Source organism: Arvicola amphibius, chromosome 4 (assembly GCF_903992535.2).
Source record: "Arvicola amphibius chromosome 4, mArvAmp1.2, whole genome shotgun sequence".
In the NCBI taxonomy this organism is placed as follows: Eukaryota; Metazoa; Chordata; class Mammalia; order Rodentia; family Cricetidae; genus Arvicola; species Arvicola amphibius.
The window spans coordinates 83,404,090-83,431,797 of record NC_052050.1 but is presented as its reverse complement, the minus strand read 5'-3'; the positions used below and the strand labels follow the sequence as shown (position 1 = coordinate 83,431,797).

Sequence of the window (27,708 nt, the reverse complement as noted above, 5' to 3'; positions counted from 1 at the left end):
CAGAGCGAAGGGAGAAAAGGCTGTGCAGAAAACATGTCACCAGCATTGTCTTTGCCATCGGATGCCACAACAGGGCTTCTGAAAGTGTTCCTTGGGGGATAGCAATGTCACTATCTTGTGGGCAGTGTCATAGGAAAGCAAAATCTGAGACCTGTCATGGACACAGCTGGGCTGGGTGCCCACCAGTCTTGGTTTTAGTAACCTTTTGGGGTGTCTACTCAAGACTGTCAGCAGCCTGGTCTACAAGAGCTAGTTCCAGGACAGGCTCCAAAGTCACAGAGAAACCCTGTCTCGAAAAACCAAAAAAAAAAAAAAAAAAAAAGACTGTCAGGCCTACCCAGGTGTAAATGTTTGTGTTTGAGTCGATCACCCTGCCTACTACACATGTGATGTATGTCACAGGGCACTGCTGACATTATGCTGTTTTTGTTTGTTTGTTTATCCATAATCTCTACCCTAGACTGTAATCTCTTCAGAGTTCCAAAGCTCTTGCTACTGGTTCTTTGCTTTCGTCTCAGAGGCGACTCGGGGTCCTAGAACACAGCAGGTCCCCCGGAAACTAATAATGAGATAAAAGTGTATACATAAAAACCATTGAATAAAAGAAATGTTTAGAGAGATTTAACTCCATTAAAGTTAATAGTTCGAGCTTAATAAATAAGACTCGTCCCTAAGAGAAAATGACTTCTTTTAAAAAGAAAGAAGAAGGAAGAAAAACATGGACCCAGGAACATTCTCGAGCAGCTTCTAATGAGATCACAGCTTATTCTCTTAAGGAGTAAAAGAAGTAATTGACCACATCTCACACTAATGACTTCTTACAGGATGTGTCCACCACCCAATGGCTTCCAGAGTCAAACAGGATCCAATGACCCCTAATGACATCCAGTCTAATGTATTCTCAGTTGGGGTTCAATAAAACCCCAAGACCTGCCTGATCCAGCTCAGTGAATTGGGGCTGCATTTTCCTTTGGAAGTAAGTCTTCCTGTCTCTGTATAGAACAGAGGGCGAGTTACAGAAGAAGGGGACACTCGGGCACTGTCCCAGTCTACTTTCTATAAGGAGCTAAGAGACACGGAACATGGACTTTCTGGTACTTGTTGCCTTTAGGATGCCCTGAAACTGTTCACCATGACCTCCATTTTCTATTCTGAGATTCATTTTGGTACCAAGTGAACACCATTGAGACCAGTGCTGGCCTTTGCAGGGTGTGACATCAGGCAGCAGCACTTCCTGCCTTGTCTCGCTTTCCTGAGCTTCTATTTCCTCATCTGAAAAAGGAGAGCAATGCTTTTACTGAAAATTTATATAACTTAAGCAGGCATCTGACACGGACTAGGAACTCAATAACTATTCACATTTATAATGAACTAACAACGCCATGTTCTATGGGGCTTTCTTCAGCTGGAGCTCACGGGCCTCTGGAGATGCAAGAAAAGGACGAGAGACTGTCCAAAGAATTTGAAACTTGTTTCATGTTTGTACATGCCCTTCTTCTTTGGGTATGAAGCCCCTCATACTAATCAGATTATCAATGGGGTCCATGCCCCTCTGGGATAAAGGATAAGAGTAGCTGAATTGGATCCTTGTTGAGCTGGAAAACCAGCAGCTTTTCTGAGGCTAGCATCTCACCATTTGCACGGGCATACAACTTCAATTCTATACGATGTGTATGTGTTTACTTTTCCTCTACTGCATAAAAGCAAACAGCACTTGAAACGCACTCCACCATGAGGACACAGGTAGCTGATTTTCTCCTAAAACAGTGTTCCCCAAGACTTCAGAAAGTAAAACAAGACTTCAACCTACTGCTCAGCATCTGCCAGGTGCAGCATCCCCTAGACAGCAAGAGTTGACCTGAAGGGACTTCATTGCGTGAAGAGGCTGATCCTGATGTGTTGCCACGGGTGACTTCCTGAATGAGGCTGGAGGGCAGAAACTACACTGGGCCAAGTCTGTGGAGAACTCGAGTTCTCTACTAACACCACTCCCCTCCATCCCAGCCAGCTGGATGTCCCAGTAGGGGACTGCCCCACCCAACCTCTCTGACTGCTTATGATCCAAACGGGATTTATCCCCAGTATTATTTCCGCCTTTTATGTAAACGGCCCAGTTTTAATACAGAAATGGTTTACTAGACTGTCATTTTTGCTACCCTTAAAATAAGAATGTATTTGATCATAAAATAGGGTTACCCAACAAAACTGTATTTTATTCATCTGATAATTGGAAACAAAGAGATGTGATGGTTTTCATCCATCTTTCTATTGTAGATGAGAAATATGATTTCTTCTAGGTACAGACAGCAAATGGTGAGCATATGAGTTCAAGGACCCATTAAACAAATATTTACTCAGTACTTATTAAGTGTCAGTTACTTTAATAGGACTGGGAACACCAGGTGACAGCGTAGAACAGTTGTTGCCTTCATGAGCATGATGCTAGTTTAAGAAAGGAAAATTATAACTAAAAATAAGTGCATAGGAAATCAGCTTAAATTGTCGTCTCAAGAGCTTCCGTGGACAAACAGGATCCCGGAAGAGGAGGAATGGCAGGAAATAGTGACTTAGCCACAGGCACCAGGTTGAGGGCTGTAGCGGTTAACCTTCAACAGAGGCCTGAAGAGAGCGTCAGGGCAATGGGTTCAAGGGCAGCCAACCTAAGCCTGGAGGCTCATTTTCCTCACCTGTAGACTGGGAAGGGAATGAGCTCTTATGAAGGCTAAACCGGCTAACATTTGACATGAGTTTAGGACAAAGCACGGGAAAACAGGTATTAAGTTAATGCTGTTACAGACACAAAACCACAAGCTAAGGCCAGGAGAAAGGAAGCGTTGGATGAGTTTTAGAAACCACAGCGGGGTGTGGCTCTTGGATCGGGTGTGATAGGAAGAGGGTGGTCGCTGAAGTCTGTAACGGTTGTGCATCGGCGTTGTTACCCCAGACACTCCCGGGCAAAGCCTCACGCACAGTCCAAGTGCGAGGAAGCAAGGGTGTGGTCCACAGGGAACCCCAGCCACTCATTGGCCAGGGGTTAGAGAATCATCTCCCGTGAACTTTCCTCCCAGTTCTTGCCCTCAGCGAGGATGGAATAACAACCCCTCAACGGGAACAGTTTCTAGGTAAGAACTTTTAAATAAAGAACCCCTGTTTCATTCATGCTCATTAAACTGTTTTTCCCCTACCTAGATCCCTGCAATAATAAATATAATTATATCCATCTTTAATGACTTTGGTTCCTTGAGCTGCAGGTGCTGGAATACTGTATTTATTAACATATTTTAAGCCCTTTAAAAAGACTGCATTAATTCCTATGATAATTTAGTACCCATAATACATTCTCTGTTCTGAATAGATGTTAATCACCACAGAATGACTGATTTGCCCGACTGCGAGCTAAGCCATGCTCTAACTAGTAGCTGGTAACTTTTTAATTCAATATTGTTACTGAAACTGTTGATTAAAATCTAGTTGCAATAACAATTCTGTGCCCCCCCTGTGGGCCCCACCCTCTAAGACCCACACCAGGGCCCCAACAATTTTGATCTTGCTGAAGCCAAGAGTCTTCATTCTGGGGCTTCTAACTCTAGTTAAGCTCTGCTTGGGAAAGGCCTGCCTGTGTCTGTTATCCCAGAATGCTTTGGGTTTGAGTGTTCTCTGGGGCAACCAGTGGCAAGGGGAAAGGTCACCGTGGAGAAATGGAAGCCAAACACCAAATCTGCTTAGTAGAAGGTAGCAGGCTCCTAGGCTTCTTTCTGTCTTTCTGTCAAGATGGAGGGTGAAGGCCAAGTCAGTTCCTACCTGACAGGGTGAGTGGAACCTGGTCTAGGTTGGGATTAAAGCACGTTCAACCAATTTAAATGGAGATTGTCTTGAAATTGCTCATGAAATTTGGATCAAAGGGGAGTGCCGCTATTGAGTATAGACGAAGGAAGTAAATACGGCAGGTGCAGGGTTCTCCAGACCTCACACCCATTATCTCAGTTAACATGTGACAAGTCTGGAGGGAGGGAGGTACCTGCATTGTTCCCCATTCACCCAAAGCTCAGGGAATGTACCCAGGGTCACACAGCAAGGAGACAGCAGGGCTGCAGAATTCTGTCTCTCTTTGTGGGTCACACTATGGTCATCACCTCAGTCAACCAGTCCGTCTGTACGGGAAAGATGCTGAACTGGGTCATGAAATACATAACGAAGTATCATATGCCAGAGAAATCTATCGAAAACGAATACCTGATTCGGTTAGTTTGTGGTTTGAAGATTAGTGAAGCAATGTCCTTATTCCTGTCCAAGGGAAGATGGATCTTTACATCGCAGTCTTCCTCCAGCGGAGAAGGATGACAAGGGCATTATTCCAGGGCAGGTGTCTGGAATGCTGAGCTGCTCTGTGTAAGCACAATGAGATGCCCTTGCATTCCTGGCTGATATTGGAGATGTAGTAAGGAAGCTGGGTGTGATGGTACCAGCCTTTAATCCTAGTACAAGGGACGCAGAGGAAGGAAGGTAGATCCCTGAGTTTGAGACCAGCTTGGTCTACAGAGTGAGTTACAGGACAGCCAGGGCTACACAGAAAATCCAGGTCTCAAAACATAACATAACAAAACAAAACAAAACCCAGCCCAACCACCAAAAACCAAAGATATAATAAGGAGCTAGAACCCACATGAGTAAGTTGGATCTAGGGAACAATTAAGAAGTGTGCCCCATATTCATTTAAGGCTCTTTAAAAAAAAAAAAAGAATTGCCATTCTACCAAACTTTCAGTAAAGATTGCATTGCTCATGTTCTTGGCTCAGGGATTGTGTGTTACTGTGTTCCTCTCCGCTGGCTTAAGTGTATTGGTTTTGTTTTGTGCGACAGAGGAAATGTTAACCTGTTAGGCACAGGACTCTATCCTGCATTCTCCAACTCGCGCAGACCCGGTTCTGGGCTCTGCTTCTTTCTCTCCGAGGAAGAGATGTGAGCCTGGGAGATGTGTCTCTGGTTGCTTCTCAGCAATGGGTGGGTATAGGCTGACCCTTGGGCCACACGTGGGTTTTGTTTGTTTCTTGGGGGCATGTATGTGCAGGAGCACACACGCTCATGTGTTTACGTGGGTGGAGGTTAGAAAATAAGCCCAGGTGTTATTCCGCAGAAGCCACCAGCCTTTCCTTTGAGACAGGACCAGTGATACATTGTTCGGGAACTTTGCCAAGGAGGAAGACTTAACTGGAAGTGAACTCCAGGGGTCTGCTTGTCTCCACCTCCCATCATACCATTGGATTACAAGCACGAGACAGACAACGCTCCCAGCTTTTTATGTTGGGTCTGGGAACCTGAACTCGGGTCCACGCGCTTGCAAGGCAAGCACTTTAATGACTGAGCCATCGGCTGTTTTCGCTTTATTCTCTCTCTGTATAAATCACCATTAACTTTATTCCCACCGAGTGTGTAGCATCCCCACTCACTTGGCAGGGAAATTAGGCCGCCGAGTACTCCCCTTCTTCCACACAGGCAATGGCCCAGCCCTCTCTCATTCCGGGCCAGTGAGGCCACTGTAGGGAAGCCCCGTCCTCCCACCTTGGCCTGACACACCACTCAAGTAGTTTGGACAGTTTCAGAGGGCAGAACCTGTGGGTGAAGGCAGGCATTCTTTCCACCACTCTACAGGGGGGGTGGCCCATGGTCCACCCCACCTGGGGCCAGAGAAAGTCCGGCAGTTCAGACAACTCTAAGTATGGAAGGGTCAGAGTGAAATCAGCTCCGTGCTATGTTCAATGACCCCATACCCATCCGCCATTCCAAACCAACACAGGAGCTGGTCTCTCAAAACATGGGCAGAAAAGCAGATAGAACCTTCTTACTCAAGTGCCACAGCTCTGCCTCCACCATCTGACAAAACATAGGTTGCAGATTCAAAAATTATAAAAACAACCCCCTCCCCAGGACCACCTCCCTCCAAACACATGTATTCCGTGTGTCACACAAATAGGCTATGGCAGGCTCAGTAATGTGGCTTTTCAGTCTTTATTTACAGAGGCAGTAACCCAACCTACAGAACTTTTCATGCAGAATTCAAGTTTATATACTATAGCCAAGGCTAGCCTTAAATTCAATAATATAGCCCAGGTTGCCCTCAAACCACGATATCTAAGCGCATCCATCCTTTTATGAATACAAACCCCGAATGAAACACTCACATTCGTATTTACTCCCCTTCCCACCATCTTTCTTAGCAGGGACACAAGAGAACATTCCTGCAAATCCACTGTTAACTGCAAGTGCTTTGGATTGGGGGTAAGTCATCCTGAGGTGGACTGCATCCCTAGGCATCCTGCTGCCTCTGAGCAGAGGTTGTAACCCAGCAGCTTCTGGCTCCAGGCTCCACCTTGGGATGAGCGTACGTGGCTAGCAGTGATAAGCATGCTTTTGAAAACGTGCAAGTGGCTATGGAATTCACAAAGCTGGAAGTTCTTTCATACCCATGCCTGTCTGCCCCATAGTGTCTCGCCTTGAATGACAGCCTGGTATAGACCTCTCTGTTTGAGGCAGACCCAGGCTTGACGGTAGACAAAGCTATTCACTGTAGGCTTTGCCTACCATTCAAATGTCCTTTACTTTCCAGGGTACCATACCAAACTCAGTGCCAGTAAGCTCCTTCAGGGGCTGACTGTCCACCATGCATTGAGCCTTGAAGGTTATTTCTACACCTTCCGTGGCGCCTCCTGTCTACTTCTCTTGACAATGACCTCTTTGAAACCTCCTCTGACATCCTTGGAAACTGCCGCTCATGCCCACGCCCACGGGATATCTTGTGGCCACAAGAGATTTCCATCTATCAGCTGAGGAACGTGCTTATTGCATTTCTGTTAGGAAATCTTGTTTTATCAGACTAGGAGCAACCTCAGGGTGGGACCACATTCTCAACATTTCTCTTCGAAGCCTGGCGGAATGCCAGGAGCAGAGGTTGGTTCAAGAGAGGCGCCTGCAGTGAAGCAGGACCCCTGGTAACCTTTGCTGCCTCTGTGCCTCCTGCAGATCAGGATGATAGTCACAGAGGAGGTCACAGGAGTGCGTGGAAGTAGCTGGGAGAACACCAGGGTGAGTGTCGCAGGGCCCGCAGCTGAGTGTGGCAGCAGAGGAAGGCTGCAAAGGCTGTTGAAGGCAAACTGGACGATACCAGACTAGATGTCAGTGCCACCACCATTCTGAAAAGTGGATAGGAATCTATGAATAGGAGTTTCCTAGCCCCCTCTCTCACAAAAACAGGGCTCTCAGTGAGTCTAGGCTTTCTAGACCGAGGGTTGGGCATGCCTGGCATTCCTTCTTCAGGACACAACACACAGAGGCCACCAACAAGTATTCTGCCAAATGAAGCAGCTGTGGCTATGTAGGGTGGAGTTAAAAGAAACCTTTTTTAACAGTTAAAAAAAGTGGCTTGTTCCTCAGGCTAGTAGCTGTCACAGTGATTTTTTTTCTCTTGCCCTTCATGCCTTTGAGTTGAGCAGACACATCATCTCTCTCTCCATGAAACATCTGGTTGCAGCCACTTCAAGGTACACAGGGAAGCTGCAAGCTCAGGCTGAGGGTATAATAACACGTGGAGAGACTCACAGCTCTGTTACCACACACAATATACTGTACTTGTCTGTGTTGTGCCAATGTTCTTCAAAGGCATGGGAAACAATGGAAATGAATTATAGGGTGGGATGGGGGTGTTTTGTGCCCATATGTTGTATGCACATGTTCGCATGAGTACAAAAATGTGCATGCACAATGCATGCATGTTTGGGGAACTAATAAATACTTGCATTGCTCAAACATATTTACTGTTTTCCAATTAAAGGAGCTAAACCTTTAAGGATTGGTTGAAAATAAAACCTCATCAATCTGCAAAATATGGAGGCTGAAGTAGGGGATCTCTTTGTTTTTGTACTTGGAAGGCAAACTTTGTATCACAAACCAAAGTCAAGGTGACACTGTCTCCTCGGACCACAGAAGACTGGCGATCAGTGCGGGACCAGGGGTGGTATCTTGTCCATTGCTAAATAATCTTTATCAAATGGATGCACTGACTTAACTTTTCCCCATGAAGCTCTTCTCCAGCCTCCTTCAGAGAGTTCATTACAAAACCCAAGTGGTTTAATGAAAAGTTTACTGTCTAACAAACGGTGCCAGCGCCTGCCTGTTCTTTCCTTGTCCTGAAGACTCCGGTGCTTGCTTATTTTGTCAGAAACACAAAAAGGAGAAACGCAATTCCATTTGTGCTGATGCTAAATGTTAATAGATTTGCCTAAACGCCTGCTAATAGCCCCCTAAAATTAGCTAGACCAGCAGTGCGTGCCTAATGCCTTGTTGTTTTTGGTGTTTTCCTTGCTTTGTGTTTCTCTTTCCTTTATCAGAGGGAGGGGAAATAAAGGGAAAAGGATTCCCAGAAGAGAAAGAGAGGAGAGGAGAAGAGAGGAGAGGAAAGGGAGGGAAGGAGAGAGGGAGGGGGAGAGGGAGAGAGAGAGGGAGAGGGAGAGGGAGAGGGAGAGGGAGAGAGAGAGAGAGAGAGAGAGAGAGAGAGAGAGAGAGAGAGAGAGAGAGAGAGAGAGAGAGAGATGTTTTTGAGCTACAGGACATTTTCTGTGTCGCATGTGAATTCAGGAGAAAGAACATACATTCTGAAACTATCCTACAGTTCTGACACTCTGTCACGAAGGTGACAGATCCTGGAGCTCTAATGTTTCATTAAATTAAACATGAAATGTTTAATGTTTTGTTAAATTAAACATGAAGCTGTGACTTTGGACCCGAGAAGCACGGCCTTCCATCAATCCTTCACATTCCTTCAGGTCACTTTTCAGGTTATAGAAATGGAGTTTTGTTTATTATGGGCACCGCGTTTCTCTCGGCAGTTAAAAGACACTTTCTCGGCGCTTACAAATAAGATCTATCAAGCAACCCAATTTGGGGAGCTTGAAAATATTTCCGAACCTATTCCTACAGAAAACAGCTTGCCGATGGCCTCCACTTAAGCCTGTTTTGTCCCCTGCCCCTTTTCAAATGTTTCCAGCTGTCACTCGAGACGTTTCTCAAGAACAGAGGTGTTACAACATGACTCAGTTCAGAAGTCCATTTTGCAGGTGGGCATGAGAGTTCCCAAGAAGAGGAGGGCTGGCTGAAAACTGTGGAAACCAAGACGTAGGTTAAATCTCTCCCTCTCCCAGTTTAAAGCCTTCTCGGGTCCTTATGCAGGAAGCTAGAAGTTGGCAGTGAAAACTAAAGCTAAATTGAAGCCTGAGTCTGAGTCGGGTAAGCGTCTACAAAGGGGGTGACGGAGAAGCGAAAGTTGTGATGGAATCGCTTGAAGTGGCAGAAACACAGCCCGTACGGGAGAGTAAAAAACGACACTCAGCCAAAAATGTGCTCCTTTCTGTCAACACGATGACAGTGTTCGCAAGGCTTTGTAGCGCTCCCAGTCACACATCCGAATACTACCTCACGAAATACGTTTTGACGACGCCTTTTACGCGGAAAAACAATGGCAACACCTATGTAGCACATCAAAGCGGAAAGATAGCCCTGTCCCAAAACGAAACTGGCGGACCACAGCTCTATTTTTCAAGTGAATCTTGGTGGGCTGTGACTGGTTTCTAAATAAAGTTCCAGAATGATCATACCACTGACAGCTAGGAGAGGACCGACGGTCCCTCTCCCAAAGGACAACTTAAGTCTCCTAAGCTCAAGCTTTTCAGCTATGACCTCACACCGCTCTGCTGACGCGCCCGCTGTCGGAACTGGTCAAAAGCTTTAGGTCTGATAGCTGGGTCTTGCCTGGTAAAAATCCTTTCCCCAGCCAGTTTCCCAAACCAGTAGGAATATAATTGACACTTACCATTCTGAAGCTGCATGTCTGTGAGGCAAACTAAATAAATTAAACGGATCCTGCTTTAATCTTCTTTTTTTAGACCCAAATGCCTTAATCAAAAGGAAAAACAAAACAGAACAAAACAAATGTTCCCCGAGGTCCTTTTTTAAACCACCAGAGCATAAGCAAAGAAATCGCTCTCTAGTTTTTAATGGGTTACCCAACGCCTATCCCTTAACACCACAGATGAGTGGGAGCTGCTTTGAACGTCGTCCTATCCTATCCTGTAACTCCCCAGCTCTGCCTTCCTGTCCGTCTATCATGCATGGCTAGGACTAAGCAGAAGTTCCATTCTGAAACAAAATTAGGAGGATGCTTCAGTTGGATATTTGGCTTGGCTTGGCACAACTACTATAAAAATGCCACGTAAAAGCACATTCAGTCCCCTCCTGCAAACGCATGGAGGCGTTTGCAGGCGGTCCCCAGTACTATCCCCAACGCACACTTGGACAGTAAATGTGCCTAAGCTGCAGGACTTCATTTGGGGTGAGCCATCCCACAAAGCTCATTTGCTCTTACCATTAAGGCGAGCGACTCTAAAAGGCTAGTGCGATGCTTTTAACTATGTTTGAGAGGCCAGTCAGATCTTGTTAGCAACAGCTGCACACTTACCAGGCTCCCAGGGCCTTGACAGAGCCGTCCCAGTCCTTCTGGGAGTGGGGACATGCAATGAAATCAACCAATCGTTAGCTGGAGCCACACACACGCACGCTGCACCAGATTCCCAGTTTTCCAAATAAAAAAAAAGGAACAGGGGGAAAAAAAGCAAGCAAGACAGCCTCCTCCAAAGTTCCTCCTCTGTTGGCCTCTCCCTGGCAGATACAGCTCGCCAAGGTCCTGGCTGCACTTTCAAAAGTACTGCTCAATAAAAGGATTTTAAAGGCTGTGCTGGGAGCCGGCGCTTCTGATCCCCCCCTTTGGCTTTTTCTCCATCAGCATTCCTCGGCAAGCCTGCACAAAGCGGGGTACACTACATTATTTATGTCAGCTTTAGGCTCTGGAAAACACACACTGGCATCCTGATTACTAAGAATCCTCGTGGATACAATTAAACTGTTCCCACATATATTCCGCCCCCCTCCACCCTCTGTCTCTTCCCTGATTCAACCTCTTTCAGAGCAAACAAAAGCACTTTGAGACGTGTCCCAACTCATGGATTAGGAGCCAAGAGAACACTGAAATATGACCACGGTGGCATATGAGTGGGGGGGGGGGGAGGATCTGACCACGGGGTGCGCAGAAGACACTCCTGAGAGAAAAGGGTGAGTGATGCTGGGGGGAGGGGGGTGGAGGGAAAGCCTCCGCAAGCAGCCTCTCTGGATTTGGAGCAGGGACACTGGATAGCGGCGTTAAGGCACTACAAGAAGCATTCGAATGAATTCATGGAAGATTGATTTAGAATGGGCTGTTAAGGGAAGTCAGGAATACTGGCAACACAACTAACCTTTTGAGCTGGATGAAAAGCCATCATGCTCATTCAACAAACGCTCCTTGGTGCCCCATCGAAGTCATAGTTCCAGACAGGAAGACCAGAGGTTTGGCTAAGTAGAGAAATGATTTGGTCCCCAAGTCTCCTCTTCAGTAAAATGAACAATCCTCCAAGCTTCAGCCCACCCATTCCCTTCTTGTTATCGCTCAACACCGCACCATGAGCTAGCTCGGTATGTTAGCCATGGGCAGAATGAACTCTACACTGGCATGATGAAGGCAGTACAGTAACAGGAACTTTCTCCTTTGGAGGAGTAGAGAGACAGCAATGAAATTCCCCCTGTGTCTAGCTGGAGAGTCCCTGCTTGGCAGGCAGAGGTGACTTCACTTTGTGAAAGCCCCAGGCACCGCTTAGTGAGACAACCTTTGGCAGGACCTCACAGTTAAGCCAGCTCATCTGAGCAAGAAGTCAGCTTGGGGAGAGGCAATTGTCTCATCCGAGAGCATAGGGAGAGAAGAGAAACCCGCCTTTCTCAAAGGCTTCCCTTGAATGCTTATTCCTATGAGGCTAGGTTCATTTTTTTGTAAGCGATGGCCACTTCTGATGACTTAGTACATTTCAACTCAGCTCACGGGTGGAGGGTTGCTGTCTGAAATGGAAGTGCTGGATAGAGGACAGGGTGGAGGTGAATGGAGCAGAGCTCAGAGGGGCAAACCCATCTCTGGCGCACACATTAGCAAGGCAATGGGCAATGTGTTCCAGTGCAGGAGACAGTGGTGTGGTCCCTCAACCACAAGCACATGGAAGGCAGCCTCCCAGGGAAAGTACACCCTATGACCATCCCCACGACAGGCAGCAAAACAACCAGGTCCCTGAAGGCGAGATCAACAGAAGAACGAAGGGCACAAATTGCCCTGAGGATGGATGCCAGCAATATGTTGGAAGGGGAAGTGATGTTCCAGCCCACCCACCCTCCACTCGTGGATCCTTGGTCCATGTGGGTACAAATGTTTTCTTAGATTGGAGAAGTTTCTCTCATCTTCTCCTTAAAACCATCAGCCGTGTTGCAGTTTTTCTAGATTAAGAGCCAGAAGTAAGTAAGTAGAGCTCTAAGGACCAAGGCAGTTCCTCAGGAACCAGATAATTCCAGGATATTGTATGTTTCTTTAGGAACTAAATCATTAGTAACTTTGAAGCTGACCTCAGGCTAAAATTTATGGCAAGGGTCCCCAGCAGACCCATCTACTGCCCTCAAGGGCTGCAATATAGGAAGGCCCAAGGGTATGCCAAGTATCTGCTAAATCTGTTTTCTTAGACAAGCTGTCCATCTTCCTTGGGTCTCGGTTTTCTCATCTGGAACCCAAATATATAAAATAAAATAAAATAAAATAAATGGATTTTCCCCAAAATTTTAAATTACATAATTAACTAATTTCTGTGTGTGCATGCACACCCTCACACATGTGTGGTACAGTGCACACATGGGCAGAAGACAATGTGCAGATATCACCTCTTTCCTCTATCATTTGGGTCTAGGGATGGAATTCAGGTCATCAGGCTTGGCAGCAAGCATCTTTCCCTGTCTACATTCATAGACTTTGGAGGATTTGGTAAGAAATGGAATACTCAGTTCTATGACCCTGGCACTCCGTGAGTTCAGCTAACCCTCCGTGGTTTGGAGCTTCCAAACTGCTATCAATTAAGTGGCATGAAGCATACACCGACATGGATCAAGCATGCCTGAAACACATATCTAACTGTTCCCTGAAAAATTGGCTCTCATTAGCGGCAATCTGTGTGCAATGCACAGCACCCCATCATTTGCCTACAACACACCTTCAGATGACTTGTCCCATGGTGGAGGTCTCAATAAGCCCTGGGGAAGGGATGAAAGCAGGAAAGATGTGCATCACGCAACAAGTATGCTTTGACAAGAGATTGCAAGTTTTCCAAAAACAACTGGGATGTTGATTAAATCATAAGCTAAAATGATTGCGGAGTTTGGAGATCCAGAGCAAGTCTGCTCTCTACTGGACGTGGAAAGAGAATAGTGACCAGGGGGATCCCATCTTCTAGGATCTTCTTTCTTACCTATAAACCCCTTCCACTGGGCTGAAGAGATGGCTTAGTGGTTAAGAGCATTGACTGCTCTACCAGAGGACCCAGGTTCAATTTCCAGCACCCATATGACAGCTCACAGGTGTCTGTAATCCCAGTTCCAGGGGCCTGACAGCCTTGGCAAAAATACAAATGCACATAAAATAAAAATAAATAAATTTTAAAAACCCCTCCATAAACTGCAGAGGAGAAAGGTTGAGCAGAAGCTGCAGAGGAGCAAGGTTGAGACCCTCTGATGCAAAACTAGCACGAAGAATACAAAAGATGGCTAGACAGAGGAAGTGACTCACTGCCTCGTGCCATGCACACAGCTCTCTACTACAGTTCCTTTGCTTATCCTGTCTCTCATAATGCTGAAGGAACAAGCAATGAGATTTCCGGTCTGATATTCCTATCACTATCCGATAATTCAGTGCCAGTTCAGTCCAGTGTTTCTAATTAAATACTGTGCTCATAGGATCAGCACTTTTCCTGCCAAACATAAGTTTTAAAGAAAGTGTCACTTAGCTGGGAGGTGGTGGCGCACGCCTTTAATCCCAGCACTCGGGAGGCAGAGGCAGGCAGATCTCTGAGTTCGAGGCCAGCCTGCTCTACAAGAGCTAGTTCCAGGACAGGCTCTAGAAACTACGGGGAAACCCTGTCTCGAAAAACCAAAATAAAATAAAATAAAATAAAGAAAGTGTCACTTTATTTTTCTTTAGAGACAGGGTATTGCTAAGTAGCTGAAGGGACTAAGGCTGGCCTAGAACTCACTATGTAGCCTAGGCTGGCCTCAAACTCTTGACTTTTGCACCCCTGCCTCCTGAGTACTAGGATTACACATGTCTACTACCATGCCTGCTTAAATTTTGAATTCTTTGTTTCTTTCCCCCTATTTTATTGTTTTATAGTTCTTTCATACATTACATACTAACTGAAGTTTCCCTCTCTCTAGTCCACCTACCTTGCCCCCAAATCCACTCCTCTATTTTCCTTTAAAAACAAACAAAAGAAGCAGACTTCCTCTTAAGGTTCTCTATAAATGACATTCTGCAGTATATGTTACAGTTCATTGGTCTATGTACCATCTACCCTTCCTTCCTTCCTTCCTTCCTTCCTTCCTTCCTTCCTTCCTTCCTTCCTTCTTTCCTCCCCCCTCTCTTCCTCCCCCCTCCCTCCCTCCCTCCCTCCCTCCCTTCCTTCCTTCATTTTCTTATCAAATTAATGTCTACATCCCTGTGGATCAAACTTATAGCCTCACATGTTGTAGGCAAACATTCTACCACTGAGTTACAATATATATTACATATACAGCCAACCCAATATACACAAATTACTAACATCTCTGAAGAATACGGCAAGCTTCGTTGCCATGCTTCTTTAGTACTTAGCAGACCGCCACACTCTCCACGGTATCAACAAACACGTGTGTCTTGAACACACAGCTATTTGAGGCACTATAATCACTTGGCGCTTTCATAAACAAAGGCTAGGAACATAATAAATCTTCACAGGAAACACATCCCACAGCATCTTTCCAGCTAGGAAATGCCTAAACATTGTCTACCTCTAGACACCTGAACTGCATCAACAGTAAGAGCCATTCCTTCTTGAGGGTTTTCAGAAAATCCTTCTTTCTCACTCCCTGTCAAGGCACTTGAACAAAAATGTGGTCTATTGCATCATCCACTGAAGCTGTTTCTCCAGTTGGAACATGAATTACTAGTCCTTCCCGCACACATCAGCCAAATCAAGTTGTAACATGGTCCTGCTTTATTTACTCCACAGATCACAGCTAATTGCTTTCTAATACGACTCATGATTTTGCTCCATTAAGCTAACATTTCCCTTATTTTCCCCTTATTTAGGATGTAGCACCGTGGAGCTGTATCCTAAATCAGTCAGCATTAAGTAGAGCATTTCTTCTCTCACAGGCTATACTTCAACTCAGGGTGATTCTGACTTCATGGGGAACATGGGGGAGCTTTATACTGCACGGGGTTACGAATGTCAGTCTAAAACACAGACCTCTTCCTTGTCTCTGGAAACAGACAAGGACATGCTCTTAGTGGTCTTTCAATTCTGTTTCTTTTCTTTTCTACATGGAAGCTCAGTCTCAATTCTTAATTATGAATATTCTTAAACACGTACAACTGAGGTCCGGGTGTGCTCCCTGGCAGCAGAGGTAAGTGACTTGCCATTGCTTCCACGGCAGTTAGGAAGTGGGGCACCTAGTTCCTGTTTCCTTAAGGACCTGAACAGTCCCTAAAGACAATCGTTAAATTGGTGGCTTTAAAAAAAATTAAGATGGCAGAAAAGATTAAGAAACAAGATAATCCTCATCTGAATAGCTCCCTTCAATGACGCGGAGGAAAAGCAGCATCGTGTTCCCTGAAGTTCAAGGAAAACTGTAGAAGGAGAGGGCTCAGAGCACCTGTCTTGTCTGTACAAGTCGACTCCAGAGGGTGACTGATTCTGCAGTGTTCTGAATTGTGACCGGGCAAGAAAGCACAGGGCTCTTGGTAGAGGCCAAAGAAAGAGTCCAGATCTGGATCAGAATATGGCTTCATACTTTCCATCATGTGTTCCAGAGAATGTCTTCCATCAGCCTCTTCTTGACCCTTAGTGGTTATGTATTTCTACCATTCTCTGCCAGACTCAGGCATCTTGGAAGGTTTCCCTGTGGCTTGGGGGACTAATTTCCGATCCTATCTTTCTGAAGCACTTTACATTAATGTTATAAAACAAGATTGGGCTGGAGAGATGGCTCAGTGATTAAGAGCACTGGTAGCTCATCCAGAGGACCCAGGTTCAAGTCCCAGCACTTGCATGGTAGCTCACCATGGTTTCTGTAGCTTTAATCCCAGGGGGTCTGATGCCCTCTTCAGGTCTCCAAGGGCAATAGGCATTTACGTATAGAGGCAGGCAAAACATCCATACACATAAAATAATTTCTTAGAAAAGAGTCCCAATAAGACTTTTATGTTTATCTAGTCCAAACCGCTCAGAGCGTTGATCAATTAAAGCAAGGGCTCCCCGATGTCACGGTAGGGCCAGGAAAATAAATTAGTGTAGAAATTCCTTTCTCCATATGCACCCGTTATCTTCCATCATTTTTTAACTTTTTTGATGCTGACCACTCCTCTACTTTTCCATTTTTGTCCATGAAATTAGATGACAGTCCATATTTGATAATTTATCATTGTCAGGAAGAAGTAAATGTCTGGGCAGTATACCATAGAAGGTTCTAGAGGGCTGGCATGGGCCTGTTGCAAGCACAACCAGAGCTAGTTGTAGAGGCAGTCCCTAAGGAGCCCACAATGGTTCCGAGTTGTGAAGGATGACTCGCACCTGTAAGACAGGACTGGGTCCACAACCCCATCTGAGGATCTCTGTTTCAGGATCAGTACAGGGAGGTGAGCAATGCATTTTGCCCTTTGAGCTTGTGACTGTCTGTGTCACTCCGGGAATATGCTTAGGATGGAAGCCAGGGGTTGCTATCACCTTTCTAGCATCATGACCTCTATTCTATTTCTATTATTTCTATTTCTATTCTCAAGACCTGTCCAAACCCTTCCCTGGCAGGTAAGAGCCCAGGCAGAGCCCACTCATCTGGGAAACCCCTCTGAGAGGCATGTCCTGCGAGAGACCTGCAAAATTCTTGCTGTCCTGTCTCTGAAGGAGGCAGCACAGAGCTGTACACATTTCCCCCAGGAAAGCACGAGGAGAGCAGTGCACCCTGGAATTTGTGCGGTGCCGGAGGGAATCCCCTGCAGTTGACAGCTGCAGGCAGACAGACTGGGGAGCCAGTCTCACTCCTACGGGCACTGCGTGGCAGGAAGGGCGGGTTCTGACCCCTCTCTGCTCTCTGAATCGGTGGGGGACAGCATTTCCTGAGCTTTAGTCACTTCCTGCCACCTTCTGCATTTCTGTTCTGGCTGTCCTGCCTCGGCTGAAGCGGCATTTCCATGTTAATATCTAACGCTTTACTTTACTTTTTATCAACATCATTTAGTGCTTCCCAGTCAGTCACGTGGTAGATAATAATATCAACAACATTACAACTTAAACATGCTAGCCGTATATAACTCTATATACACAGATCTATGTGTATATCTACATTTTTATAATATAAATATAACGAATGTTACGAATTTAAAGGAAATTGAGGCACGTGCCTCTAAAGAAAGTCTCACGTGCTTTTCCACACATTGGTATCCAGTTGTACATGTGTTAGACATATTATCCTAGATGAAATTTCATCATTTATTTTCTTTACTGCATTAAAAAAATGAAAGTATTACTTTGAGCCTCTCTCCCTTCAGAGAAAACTGTCACCAGGGGAAGAAATCCTCTAAAAATGAACTTTTCATTATGTCCTCTATCCCAGCTAGAAAGCTCAGAGAAGACCCCCACACTGCTTTTCATCCTGGGAATGATGCTCGAACGTGTCAGAAAGCTATTTATTTTCTAACAGGCAACTCGGGCTTGGCACCGTGTAAACCCAGTGTTTGCTGAGATTCCCTTGGGGACAAAGGGAAAATCGTCTGTATAGATCAAATGTGTATTAGTTGCTTTAGTGATTGGTCCCCGGAGACTGATAAAGACCTTTTTAGACAGATTTCACTGCACAGCTCTTTAGAGATCTCATTGAATTAGCCTTGGGTATCACAGGTTTGGGGCTTTCTTCAGGTCCTAGGCATCAGAGGACGAGAGCAATGAATTAGAAGGCTGGATGAGACCTGCTACCCTTCATCCTAGATGAGTCTCAATACCAAGTCCATGCTCTCGTCCCCATCAATATTTCATGTTCCCAGAGTCATAAGAAAACACATCTGTTGCCTCCCTGCATCGTAATGTGTGGGATGGAGCAAAGATTATTACAGAGCAGGTTCGGGAATTTAAAAATTTATCACCTTCTCAATTTAGAAAGCGGGTATGTGGTTAGGACTTATGAAGGCTCAACAAGCCTGAAATGACCAAGGGGCCAGGCCTTGTTCCTGAGAAATCTGTGATGTGCGGGAAATCAGATGCAGTGGGAGGTGGGAGGTGGTCAGAACCGCGGCTGTTTGTGCTGCACAGTGAGGCAGAAGGTGAAGGCCTCAAGTCCCTGGTGTGCTCTGAACAGACGGTTTGCTGTGTAGTGTAACACCTTTTGGTGTTTGTGCGTTGTCAGTGGGGAACGGGGGGAGAGAGAATATATATATGTACATGCCCTCCATATATATATATATATATATATATATATATATATATATATATATATGGAGAAAGAGAGAGGGAGAGAGAGAGGGAGAGAGGGAGAGAGGGAGAGAGAGAGGATTAAGCTATTACACTATCTGAGTTTTTACCAAGTAGGCTTATCTCTTCTCCTTTAGCACACCAGGGACCAGGGCTCTTATTGCCATGGTGCAGTGGTTCTTGGTGTTCAGCTCTCATTCACATGTTTGTGCTTGATGCTGTGCAGCGAGGTTAGCAAGCTCTCTAGAAAAGCTATCCTCAGGACCTGGGGCAGACCCAGAACATTTCTCTGCCATGCCAGACCTTCCAAAGAATTAGCCTGGGCTAACTGACCTTTTCTTCTACTGTTGGATGTATTTTGGAGACGTGCAATTTTGCCACATCGTCTACGAACTAGCACATCTGATGGCTTCCTAGGAATGGAGGTGCCCAGCCATTGCTCATGAATAAATGGGGGCTAATCATTCCAGTGGCAGTCTCAGAGGAAGACAGATACTTTTCGGTACTAGATGCGAAACACTGTCTTCTCAGCATTTGCATGGAGGAGTTTCACACACAGCAAAATGGTGAAACAGGCAATGAGCCCAAGTGATGGATGATCTCGTATCCCTGTAGCCCGTCTGTTTGCAGTGGTGGCCTCACTGGAATAAATTCCAGGAACTTGGCCACCAGCCAGTGTGGTAGCCACAGCACTGTGGTTCATAGACATACTGCGTCTCCTCTAGCCCCTCCACTTCCACAATTTTTTTTTCATTTGCCTTATCTCTTGGTCGCTTTGCTGAGCCATTAAGGGCAGGAGGTACAAAAAGATGCATGTTCTTGTCCAGTAAAGAAACAGTACAGATTCCCTTGACACAGGGGACACAGTTAGGAATCAACACCAGCACACCAGCACACTTGTCACCTAGTAGCTCTCCCACAGACAGAGATGGACAGACGCTGGCTGGATTTGGTTAGGGCGTGGCTTAGAGAACAGGGCTCTTTCTAAGAACTCTCTAGACTGATAAAGAGGCTTTCTGCTTCCATGAGCAATGTTTACCAATAAATAAGGAACTCATTTTATTTCCTCTTCTAAGACAACACACAGAGTGTCAGGATAGCTGACATCTGAGAGTTCAACGGAGGTAGCCCTTCAACGTTAGTGCCAACCCTTCAGAAGTGGGCTGTTTTCAAGGGAGGTCATAGGACAAACTTGTAACAATGACAGAAGAAATATTCCCCTAGAAGGATCTCACCAAGATAGAAATCTGAACATTATGCCTCTTAAAAACAAAACAAAACAAAACTCTTGTGTAGCTCTGTCATTTAGCTCTCTCATCAGCTCTACTCAATTGGCTCCAGCCCCTTTCCCACACTGCTTTTCGCTGTACACTGCAGAAACTCCATGTATCTAGATAATCTCATCTCATACAATACCCAAAGTCTGTTTACAGGCTTCTTTCTGCTAAAAAAGGTTTTCTTCCAGTCTACCTCTTAAACATAAGGTATAAAACTTATATGTCCTTCAAGACCTGTTCACACACTTTTCTTCAGTGAGCTTCCATGCTCTCGCTCTTTTGCAATCAAAGTAAGGTGCTTGGCTTTGTGCCTCATGCATGACAGTGTAAACTTAGCATGGAATGATTCCCATAAAGCCCTTGGGGATCATTTTGTCAGTGACCTACAGATTATGGGTACTTAACAATTGTTCACACCCGTTATTGCCCACCAATGAGCTTACCATTAATACAGCGTTCTTGTATTAATCCCAAAGTTTTGTTCAAAGCTATTTTGAAGCATTAACACCTTGTTCAGTCTTGGACCTAGAAGGGCTCAGGATTCTATATGACACATAGTCAAGTTGCTGATGAGAGCCATCAGGAAAACAAACAAATAAACATATAACAGAGCAAGGAGCCTCTCAGTTCTGTTCCCAAGAGCATATACATCTCTGAATTTGCTTTCCTTGTCTTTGGTCACCACTGAGGATATACTGCACCCCAGGCTGGCCTCCAGAAACACATGTCTCAGGGGCTGGAGGAGCAGATGCAAGAGAAGAGCTTTCCATCACACTAATCAAACTATGTGTTACAGTGCCTTTCCTTAATCTGATCTGAGAAGGGCCTTAATAACAGGGTAAAAGCAAAGAGCGAAGCCCGTTCTTTGAGGAGCGCTCACTTTAATGGCAATTTCTTTGTTGTCCTCTGTGACAAGAACGGCCCCTTACTGGGGCCAATTGTTGCACTTGGATCCAAGAGGGAAGCCCTCCTGGAGGCTGCACACATTTCTCAGGGCACAAGTCAGCCCTTCCTGATTTAATTAGAGTTTTTTTTTCTCTCTCTCCACCTCTCTTGACCTTCTGCTTGATTATGTAGTGAAGCATTCCTGGAGAGCAATAATCCTGTAAGCCCGACATCCACCTTCACAGCTATGAAAATGACAAAGCTGTCAGGATTCCAGCCTTACAACTTCCAGACGGGGTCAGTACGGAGATTTACCAGCAGAAACTGAAGGGCCAAAATCCATGAAGAAGGGGAAGGAATGGAGAGTTTGAGAAATAGAAGGACCCAGACAATCGGAGGCTTTGCATTTCAAGGTGTGCTGGACGCCTTTGCTTCTCTGTGCCGTGCACACCATTACCAGGGTGATTTAATAATTTCAGTGGGAGCTGCCATCCCCCTGGAATGCTATTAGTGTCAGAGTCAGGGAAAATGAGGGAGCCTCCCCCCCACACACTTCCAGAGTAGGCAAACACAAGCTTAGAAACATGTTTGCATTTGGATTGGACGATCTAAACCAACAACGTTCAACCTTTTCACTGGGAGTTGGGAGCTGTTTGACAGGACCTACTTTTCATCGGGCTGGTTCAAAGTCGACACACTGCAGAGGCTTCCTTAATAGGAGGCACTAATAAGATTATTCCCTTAAAGATCTAACCTTGGCACCCATCCTCCTACCAGAAGCTGAGCAGATTCATTTTCTAAATTGCTTACCTTCAAAAATACCCCATTGACTAGGCCAGGGTCTCGGCATGGCACGCTGAGGCACTATTAGTAAGATTCTCCTTCAGGTTTGAAGTGGACTTTATTTCAGCTTCTGTCTCTTTGGAATAATTTTCTCTCATCCAAAATTTTAATTCCTCACACTAAACACAAACAGCATTTCAATGGGATAAATCCCAAGAATGATAACTTACCTTTCCCAAAAGTCTAATCCCCAAACAGCTTGCCTATCTACTCAGGGGTTATATTTCAGCAACAGCAAAATTTCTAGGAGCTGGAACATGGCTCACTGTGCAGAGGTGCTAGCTGCCAAGCATGATGACTTGCGTGTCATCCCTAGGTCTTACATGGTAGAAGGAGAGAACACACACACACACACACACACACACACACACACACACACTGCCTTCTTTCTTCCCTGAGCACAACATGGCACTTATATTCTTTCCCCACATAGATAAATAAATATAATAAGATTTAATACAGCCAACACATTACTAACCAAGCGTGAGTCAATGCAAGGAAAGAAAAGAACAGGGATATATCTGTGTTAATATATATATATATATATATATATATATATATATATATATATATATATATATATATCAAATGGCCCTGCTCAAAATCCCTTTCTCCAACGTATTTTGACCTTCTTAAGATCACAACATAAAATCTCCAGTTGAATGGAGAGGTTTGGAGGACAAAGGCCATGCACTGTCATCAAACTGAATTCCTCCTGCCTTCCCACCTCCTGCCTTCCCATGACAAGACTGATAAAACCCTCTGAAATACTTTTCCATCTAGGAGGAGAATGACACACAGCCACTTAAAAGGAAGGTGACTGAAAACCAGGGACTCTTAAAACAGTTCATTGTGTTTCTCAAAGGTCAAAGACTGAGTGCTGTGTGATATTTTATGATCTAAATGGGGCATAAAAATAATTTTCTCAGAATTAAACTGGAGTTTACTCTCTTCTTAGGAGAGAGGAGACTGAAGTTAACTAACTGTGGGTATGGGAGCCCAATGCTTGCAAGAGTGTCTCGTATAACTATATCCTAACATCCCATAGCCTAGAGGACCATTGAGGCCCCACGCCACTGACTCTCACATGCGTTTCTTTCTATGTTAACATAGAAATTTTGGAAGTAGGAATTCCTCCTGTGAATGGCAGTGTGTTAATACTTTAACAGGCTACATTTTCCTTCTCTTATCTGGATGTTAAGGAAACGGAATAAGTTTGATACTAAGTGCATTCTAGGATTGAAAGGACACTGTCATAGGTAATATTTATTTTTTAAAATCTTTCTAGTGTATTGTCAATGAATAGGCTGCTTTCTTACGAGGCTCCTAATACTGAAAGGACAGATGAATTCAATAAAAAGAAAACTTTGAACTTGCAGTACCTACTGAGACACACATTTCTTTATCCCATACAAACATGTTAAAAACAAAGAACACAACACAAAACTTAAGATGGAAGAATATGGGAGGAAAGACAAGGGTTTATGACTTTTACAACACTATTCTCAGGAAGGGAACTTCCTCCTGTTTTTACCTAGAAGTTCCACACTGTGTAGGTTACCAATGACTTTGGAGATGAACAAGCCAGACCTTAGACAAGCTAAGTCATTTCCCCAAGACCCAAGCAGTAGCATGAACATCATGCACCGTAAAGATCAGACTCCCATTTTCCAGTTCAAATATTTTCACGGAAGCCCACCGAGGCTGTGAGGCCATAATTTCAGCTAACGATACAGAAAATAGATATTCAGTTATATAACACTTGGTTCCTACCAAAAACTGTCCAAATTTTGGCAGAGTTTCTTGTGGTTTCAAATAGCAATTCAAGTAGCAATTCCTCTTCAAACAGTAATCCCCAGACTGTTTTAAATACGGAAATCTCCTGAGAATCTTTAAACACTTGGGTCCGCTGATCCTTGTTTCTAGACCATCCAGATGCCGTCTGTGCGGGGTAGGCCTGGATGGACATGGGGAACTTGAGGCTCCTCAAGTGGCTCACGCGGGACCCCCTCCTCTCGGGAAATGAGACAGACATCTCTTTCCTGGTGGGGAATTTGCATAAGTGTTCGCACACAGAGCTCTTCATCAACTCCCCATTCGTCTCCTTCTTCCTTAAGTCGCACGTGTCATATTTAAGAGGATCTGTCTGATTTTTAAAATATGCACTTATCAAGCCATCTTCAGCTCATTTCCCCTCGGAACTTGGTTAATGATATCCCATCAACTGGAAACGGAAGAAATCGGATGGTTTCGCGGCGCTGAGTAGTGTTCCCCTGAGTTAACGCGGCATTTCCTCCTGGAAGTACCTCCCCCATGCCCAGGTTATGAGATGGACCAAGGTGAACGGTCTGACTTCAGGCCTAGCAAGGTGGCCTGCTTCCGCTGCACACAGAAGCACCTGCTGAGGTAGGAGCAGACTACGAGTACTGTGCAGGGAGAGCTTTTATCACCACGCTGGGTGAAAGAATAACTGATCTGTTTCAAAACCTGGGACATCAGGCTAAGGTGCCTATTAACAATCAAAGCCAGGCTCTCCCTGCATGCTCATTCCCTACCTATTACAAGGTCCTCCTAGCTGGCATACCCCTGTCCCTACCCTGAGCTCTCCAGTCTAAGAGGCTGCTGGGCTGCTCTTCCCTATATAATCCAACCATTTTGTTACCTGCTTCCTTTTGTACTTTGGGCATCTTGGCTACTGACACCTGGTCCCCTTGCTCTCCTTCTCTACCTCCCCCTCTCCTCACATGGCACAGCTCAGTCAGGTCATGCGCACACTCTGAACTCTCCCAGATGCCCCTGCCTCTGGTTACGCTCTCCACATATCTATCATAAACCTTCCTCTCCTCCATACCCGGGACCAGCAATGTTCCTTTCTCTTTTTGTTTCCTTTTTTCATTCATTAACATTATCCAAAGAGAGGTTGGTCTTGGACCATGAATCCTGAGAAGGGAGTCTAAAGCTCTTGGGATATGCGTGTTTAAAAGGCCAGTTATGAGTGTTGCTACTTATGTAGGGACCCTGGGTCATAGTGGATTAATTTTAACAGTGGGATTTACCCTGGGTGGCTTTGGACCACATCTTATGAACTACAACATTAGACAGACTAGTGTCAAAGTATTAGCCACATGAATGACCAACCGTGTCTACATGTTTGAGCCCAAGCTAACACTTATGACCTGACAGTTCAGGCCCAGCCGGCAACCTCCCTGTGCTTGTCGTCACACAACTGTTTATAGGACAAACATTTAGCATTGCGAAATGGATGACTGGAAGCTTGGCTTTCATGACTTCCCTGGGCTTTTGCCACATGACTCTCTTCCCATGCCTAGATTTTAGGGTGTTTCCTTTTGCTTTAAGAAAACATTAACTTGGGGATAACAGCTTCTAGTGAGCTCTAGGAGGGTCATTCTGTAAGGTCATTAAAGCCGAGCCTGCTCTTGAGGTCCCTCAAATGCACATGGTATCCGATGGAATGTAGTCCAGGAGACCCTTAAACAGCAGTCTAAACAGGCGGACAGAGAGAAGTAGGGGTGAACTGTGTGATTTTCCTGGCTGTGCAGAGAGAACCTTCTCTTTGCCTGCCACTTGCTCATCAGAGGGACATAACCTGGCGAGTTTAGTGACTCGACTCGGCTACCACACAGTGGAAAGCCCAAGAGGAGGGAAAGGTTTTATGCTCTCAGTCCCAACCCTGAACGCTAGCTTGCCTGAAAATACCGCTCTGGACCACTTTTGAGTGCCGTGTGAATGCGCTTTAGTTTCTTCCTTAAGCCTAATCTTAGCTGAGATGCTTCCACTGGCTATGCTGTACCATCTCAGGGTTCTTTAGGATGGACAGTGTGTAAAAGAGCTTGTATGGATAGTGTCTGACATAGTCTGGGCTTAAGACTTGGATTGTCACTACTGCCACTATGATTTTTTTTATGATTTTTAGTGGGTTTCTATTATCAGTTTTTGTTAAAGCTTAAATGGAGAATCAAACAATGACGCGCAGGTGTTCATGTGTAGGTAGCTTGAGTCTGCCTCTGTTTACCACCCATCCCTCCTCAGTAGACCATAGCATTCATCGGGTCCTCCCCAGCTTGCCCGGGCCTCTAACTCCGGAGCTTCAGCTACATTTGCGAGCTTACTTCGGAATGTCTGTGATAAAATATGCATATTCCTGAAACCCAAAGTATTCTCACTGAAGATAATAAGTGGAAAGTTATTTTAGAGGGAAATGAAAATCTGAGATTAATATTCTCTGATGCCATCTCTCCCCTCAGGACAATCACTCACTGTACTACAGCAAAGTAAACTTGCAAAAATATGGGAATTGGTTTTCTTCTCAGACATCTTAGGCTGAGAGAACTTCTGAAACTATACAAAGCCAGGTTTTGGGTCTGACGCCCACCTCCTCACACTTACCAAACAGGCAATTGGGGGCCTTTTAGACCCAGAATGTCAAGGAACCCATGACAGGGTGCCCGGGACAGAGCAAAAGAAAAAAGTAAAATAAGAGGTGCTTGAAAACTAAGCCACTAGATACAGGTTACTCACAGCTGATGGTCCTGCGCACGCAAATTACATCATCACCGACTTCAAGGACCCTTTGTATGCTCATTCCTTCTTCTCCTTAGTCTATAAAATCTTCTGGGCTTTCCTCAGTGCTAAGCGCTCTCACTAGACGAGGGGCATGTCTGTGGAGTCACAGCTTCAAAGAGTAGAAAACCTGACATTTAGTTCATTCCAAGAATCAGAGGAAATTTTTCCAAAAATACAAAATGGAAGTCTTGGCGATGGATCACCATTTCTCAGGAGGACAAGGAACCTCTTCCGGTAAGAACTTGCTCCCCATGACCGTTGGGCTTAACCAGGTTTGAGGACGACGGGGATAGATGATAAAACACAACGTAAGACAAGGTTTAGGGGTTAAGTGGCATATGAGAGGAGCAAGCCAGGGAGAGACCGCTTCCAACAACGTACCTCTCAAACCCTCCAAATTGTCTTGTGATAACGACCTATCCCCAGTTTATTCAAACAGCCAAATGGCAAAGCCTCCCTAAGCATGACCGTAGATCCCTGGTGAAGCTCCTTCCCAGGTGGAGAGCTAACAAAGACAGGCAAGCAGCAGCTCGCCCACAGGCCTGCGCCTCCACCCCCTCAGCCCCTGACACTGGCACAGTATAAAAGGCTGCCTCGCAAAACTTCCAAAGCCATAAACACTGGTGGTTTTTTATTCTCACCATTTTGGAGTGGCTATTATGTCTGATGTTGGCTTAACCTTTCCCCCTTTGGCCATATATTTTCAGTCTTTCTCTTCTAGTAATGGAAGCAGTTCTCTGACAATTAGGAGGGCTGCTGAAGGCTGTGCCTTGACCTTCTTATCTAGAGATGTGATAAAAAGAGCCCTTTAAACCAGAGGTGGGGCAATGGATCTTGGCTGGTCCTTGGCTTTGATATCTGCTGTGCATTGACTTTAAACAATGCATTTGAGATAAGCCTCGGCTTTCTAATCTATATAGTGGGGAGAGCGCGCAGCAAGACTTAACTAAACAATGCATTCCCATAAAATGGAATACCTGGTCAACAAGTGGCTGAGAGTAGTATCAACATGGTTCCAAGTTGCTGGCCACCAAAGGGTTAATGGTTATGCACATTTAAGATGCTTGTATCCAAGATGCAGATTCTTGCTCCCCTGTCATCCGTCATGTGCTCTGCTCCCCACATCTCCAAGTAGAAGAACAGCGTACCGGCAATGGGCAACTCTTAACTGGACCCATCTCTACCAAATACCATCTTTTTCCCATTTTCTATTCTTTGTTATGCTATAACAATTTTATCATCAGAAAATAAATGTAAATACATTCTTAGAATAAGAAATTACAAAGCAGATATTCTTCGTATTTAAGTAAAAGAATATTCCCTAATATCTATTTTTGGAGTTTTCTTTTTCTTTTTTCCTGATTGAAAGTAGAGTGGATGGGCATGTAAGACTTTCTGATATGATGGGAACATTTTGAAACTGGGCTTGAGAGATGACTACATAATGATGCATAGTCATC

At 45.1% G+C, this 27,708-nt stretch overlaps 1 protein-coding gene across 6 annotated transcripts in view; it reads right to left on the bottom strand.

Annotated features, from left to right (window-relative positions):
- The window catches only part of Tenm2 (teneurin transmembrane protein 2), a 961,804-nt gene that overhangs the window by 426,355 nt on the left and 507,741 nt on the right, over nt 1–27,708 (bottom strand). Inside the window, exon 6 of one of the 6 annotated variants that reach the window (XM_038326022.1) lies at nt 15,566–15,587. The exons of the other annotated variants lie outside the window; for them this stretch is intronic. Within the exon in view, the coding sequence (XP_038181950.1) occupies nt 15,566–15,587 (22 nt within the window). The remainder of the gene's footprint in view (nt 1–15,565; nt 15,588–27,708) is intronic. 6 annotated transcript variants of the gene reach the window in all.